This window comes from Limanda limanda, chromosome 2 (assembly GCF_963576545.1).
Source record: "Limanda limanda chromosome 2, fLimLim1.1, whole genome shotgun sequence".
In the NCBI taxonomy this organism is placed as follows: Eukaryota; Metazoa; Chordata; class Actinopteri; order Pleuronectiformes; family Pleuronectidae; genus Limanda; species Limanda limanda.
Window position 1 is genome coordinate 20980546 of NC_083637.1, and position 4472 is coordinate 20985017.

At 41.8% G+C, this 4472-nt stretch overlaps 1 protein-coding gene across 1 annotated transcript; it reads left to right on the plus strand.

The window, feature by feature from the left end:
* Nucleotides 1–696: 696 nt before the first annotated feature.
* On the plus strand, nt 697–4245 carry LOC133027322 (sodium-dependent phosphate transport protein 2A-like). The gene is made up of 3 exons (XM_061094334.1): nt 697–915; nt 3095–3151; nt 3822–4245. Exons 1-3 carry the CDS (start codon nt 843–845, stop codon nt 3980–3982), a joined length of 291 nt encoding a protein of 96 aa, XP_060950317.1. The 5' UTR covers nt 697–842; the 3' UTR covers nt 3983–4245.
* Nucleotides 4246–4472: the final 227 nt, after the last annotated feature.

Sequence of the window (4472 nt, forward strand, 5' to 3'; positions counted from 1 at the left end):
GTGTGTGTGTGTGTGTGTGTGTGTGTGAGAGAGGGAGAGACACAGAGAGAGAGAGAATACATTTGCGATGATATGAATATTTTAGATCCTCTAAATATAGGATGTAGTCACATTGATGGAGATAGTAATGACGATAATATTCCTGTGATATTAAACTCATTATAAATGACATTCCCTCCCACTTTTTCAAACGTGTTGACCAAGTAAGACAGATGACTTAATATCTTAAAAAATAATGATTAAGTAAAAAAAAAACACAAGCTGATCTGTATATTTCCAGATCCCTCAAATGTAACCCATATCTCCCGATTCATCAAAATGAAAAATGAGTCAGTGAAAACCGCTGAATAATGAAGTGAGAGTCGAACAGAAATTCAGTGTAGACTTATATTGAAATGTAGCTGGAGAGCAGGGGTGGACTGGCCATCTGGCATACCGGGCATAATCCCGGTGGGCCGTTGACCCAATGTGGGCCGGTCTGGTCCGCTATGTTGTTGTTTTGTTTTTTTTCTCTTCTTCCTGTCTGAATTCCCTCCAATTGGGCCGGCCACTTGGCTACAGAGGGCTAGCAGTGTGTTGCCAGCATCGACACATATTATTGGTCTATTGTTTGTCATTGTCAATCAATCATGGGCTGACAGGCTCAGAGAGCCCTGACAGTGCTGTCAATCACAACACAAACCGGGGGCGGGACCTCATGGCTATGGCGGAGGGAGTCGCGGGACGGGCTGCTGCTGAGACAGAAACTTAACTTAATGGATAATAAGAGTAAAAAAACGCCCGGGTGGCGCTGAGAAGCATCGGGAAAAAAAGCTGAAGTCTCTGGAGGTGGAGGCTGCTAAATGTGCCAAACTGACGGACCTATGTTGTGCCGGGTTCACCAGCCCAAACTGGCTCGTTACTTGAGCAGCGGAGGTTGGCGTCGCATGCCTCTACCCACGTCTCTCTCTCTCTCTCTCTCTCTCTCTCTCTCTCTCACTCTCTCTCTCTCTCACTCTCTCTCTCTCTCTCTCTCTCTCTCTCTCTCACTCACTCACTCACTCACTCACTCACTCACTCACTCACTCACTCACTCACTCGCTGCCCCCTCCCTCCTGAGATGTGCAGGTCCGGTGGCGTGTTTGCCGTTGGGGGGGGGGGGGGGGGGTGCAGCGCGAGAGGTTGGTCTATCCCTCCGCAGGTTTTCACCTTCAGAAATCTTGTTACGACTTTTACTTCCTCTAGAATAGGATAAGAGATAGTGTCTTATTTTGTGTGCCTATAGTATAGTGGTTATACTGTGGTTTATTAATGTTCTTGGGCAGACACAAGAGGCACTTGTTTATAGTTAATTAGAAGTTCAGATGCACTGGTCCATTATTATTTGAACCTCAGCATCTACGGTTCAAAATTGGTAAAATTATACATTATATGCATATTGTTGTTGTAATTTTTCAGTCAGTTGAGATAAATCTTGAGGAGAAACATTTTGGGTTGTTTTGTGTCTGTATAGACCTACTATAAAAAGCACTTTGCATTTTTAATTTTAGTTCTTGTACTTTTGATACTTAAGTACATTTCAACACCAGATACTTTTGATACTTAAGTACTTTTAATATGAGCTACTTAAAACTTTTACTCAAGTCATTTTCTGACTTCTTTTCAGAAGTTTCATTGTGCTTATGTGTTGATCCTTAATGGTGTGATCATGTACACTAAATGATCAATTATTCTCCATTACAGGTTGTTGTGATATATTTGACATAAGTTACGTCAATTTAATGGCAGATGTGCTCCGCTAATTATGTGGGCCGGTCTGAGCCAAAAAATGCCCGGGCCGTTTTGTTCTCCCAGTCCAGCCCTGCTGGAGAGCTACACTGTGTGATTTATTACTTGTAAGTTGTCGAGTTTGTGATGTACTGCTTTAGCCTAAAAAGCAATTTTTCCAAAATGTAGTCAAGGAATGATCGTTTTTATTTATAAATATAATTTTCAGTCAAGAGCAGTGCACAAACTAATTTTCTTATCACCTATACTGTCACTGCAGTATTTTGTGTTCTCCATGTGAAATAACTGAAGATGCTCTTATCAATGTCTTCCTGCACACCCTTAAAAAATGTCAATGTTGAATCAATCAGGTTTTAATAAAGAAAAAGTAAAAAAAATGTGACAATTTAGATTATAACAACTGAAGTTCACTTAAAAAATTAGGAAACTGACCACCTTGGGGTCCAGAAAACTATTTGTAAGCACATAGAATTAAAACACTGATCTTTGATTATGGTTATGTTCACTGACCAGTCAAACTTCTCTCCAGCTTCAAATGAAAACCACAGCTTGTTCCTTCAGTCTGACTCATTTGAATGCTGATGTCCCGAAGTTGAAACTCTGTGAAATCTTGCTGCAAAGTAATATATCGCTTCGAAAGCAGGACAGGCAGCAAGAGAACTGAGGAAAACTAACAGAGGTGGGAAGAACAAAAGAGGCCAACTAATTAAGGAGACAGGAGGGGAGACGGGGAAATGAGGAGGAATCGAGTCTGTGGGCTTTATTTGTCTTCATGGCTGTGTGTGTGTGTGTTTGGACATGCTTGTCTAACTTCTAAATCCACTGCAAAGTCAGAGGAGCCTTTCATTCCCAAGATGAGTAAACATTGGCCCACGTTCTGTCGTCACGACTGCTGCCTCTCAACCAAAAACAGCCTTTGTTTCCTGCCCTCCCCAATTCCAGAAGCCTGGATTTTGTTAGAGAACAGATAGCTTTGAGTAGAGGATTGAGTGTTGCCAAAAAATAAAGAATTTGATCATTGTTCCTCACCCATCGGCTTAATGAGAAAATATTGGAGCAGGCAAGGAGATATAGGCCATAACTTCCCCGCTCCCTCACACACAGAGGATGCACAGCTCATGAATAATTCACGTTCCGGATGTGGTTATTATTAAAGCCACGGTTATGATTTCTCGTATTCTTTCCATTCATATGCAAGGTTGGTGTTTGGTTCGCAAGTGGAAGATTGTTTTTCATTTTCTGTTGCTTTGTGGTGTTTTTCAGCACCAGTCTAAATATGAGTTTATCACCTCTCCTCCCTCTTTCTTATCTTTCATTCACTCCCCAGGGCGCCCTGCGGAATCTGCTGCAACGCTGCTGTCGGATCAGGAAACACATCCAGCATGTATGTAGCCATTAGCTGCAATATTGTTTTTTTTTTTCTGGTCATAACGTTGATATGGTTACAGGAAACTAAAAAAGACATCTCTCAGTGGAGTTTATATGTCTTATAACAACTCAGTGATATTCCTCTGAGCTCCCTCTAAGCTCCCCTTGGTGCTCTGCTGCCTTTGGTTTGCAGGCCCCCACAGTGCAGTAATATGGAGGTAAATATTGGTCTGTTGGAGCCTCAGGGCAGTTGTTTGTCTATAATACGCAGCTGAAGCGGTTTGAAGAAATCTGGCAGACACTGAATGATTTCTGTGGAGCTGAAAAGAGAAAGATGCAACATACTGAAGAATAAAATTTTCAAAAGTCCATTTGTGTAAAAGTTATTACAAATGTAATATTACTGGCATTAAGATCATCATTATTACCTTAATGATTAACACATTTTACAAATGTAAAAATGTCGTTGTTTTGACTTCACTGGATCAATGTAATGTGGTGTTGTTGTTTATAATATAATTGTTTATAAACATTATAATACTAAGTATGTCATTACTACTATTTATTTATATTGAGTCAGAATAGTGTTGGTATGGGTTGGTCTAACAGTTACCCAGCGGTTCAGTTAAAAACCCAGATTTTTTTTTAACCCAGTATTTGTGTGTGTATTTTCTGTGTGACCTCAGGTAAACACGTCTTCGTGGATGTGAATCTTCCCGACCTGGCGGTGGGTCTGATCCGGCTGGTTCTATCTGTGACCGTGCTCTACTTCTGCCTGTTCCTCATCTTCACGCTGCTCAACTCCATGTTGAAGGGTCAGGTGGCTGCAGTCATCAAGACTGAATAGCGAGTGGTTTGTATCTGGCTGCTGTGGTGAGACCCCGGTGTCATCCTCTAGTCTAGTGTACTGCCACACCTTGAAAGCACATGATGACACTGACGTCATTATTGAAGATGTCGATGCCAGCACAGGAGGGACACTCAGAGACAGACACAAGGACCTGAAAAGACTGGAGAGAGCAAAGCTGCAAAGCTTAGAAGGTGCTGGATTTATGTCGTATTTAAGTGTATATTTGCATCTGGTCTCTAAATAAAATGCTAAAACCTGAATGGTTTGTCTCTGGCTGTTGTGGTGAGAGCCCTGTGGCATGATCAACTGCCACAGCCTGTAACCTATTTAACAAGCAGCAGATGATGTAGACAGCTGCAAACCAGCGGTAGGAGACAGTGATGTTGCCCGGACCTGCAGCCAGCTGGATGGGGACGTGGGTGTAATGGATTGGATACCAGAGTGTGATGTATTCTATATTCTATATGTGTTCATGTTAATTTCTGAC

What these genes read in the sequence shown, in the direction of transcription:
- LOC133027322 (XM_061094334.1), top strand. Translation starts at nt 843, where the DNA reads ATGTGCCAAACTGACGGACCTATGTTGTGCCGGGTTCACCAGCCCAAA. An exon ending in TCGTTACTTGAGCAGCGGAG is followed by an intron (nt 916 to 3,094) that starts GTTGGCGTCGCA and finishes TTCACTCCCCAG; the next exon opens with GGCGCCCTGCGGAATCTGCT. An exon ending in TCAGGAAACACATCCAGCAT is followed by an intron (nt 3,152 to 3,821) that starts GTATGTAGCCAT and finishes GTGTGACCTCAG; the next exon opens with GTAAACACGTCTTCGTGGAT.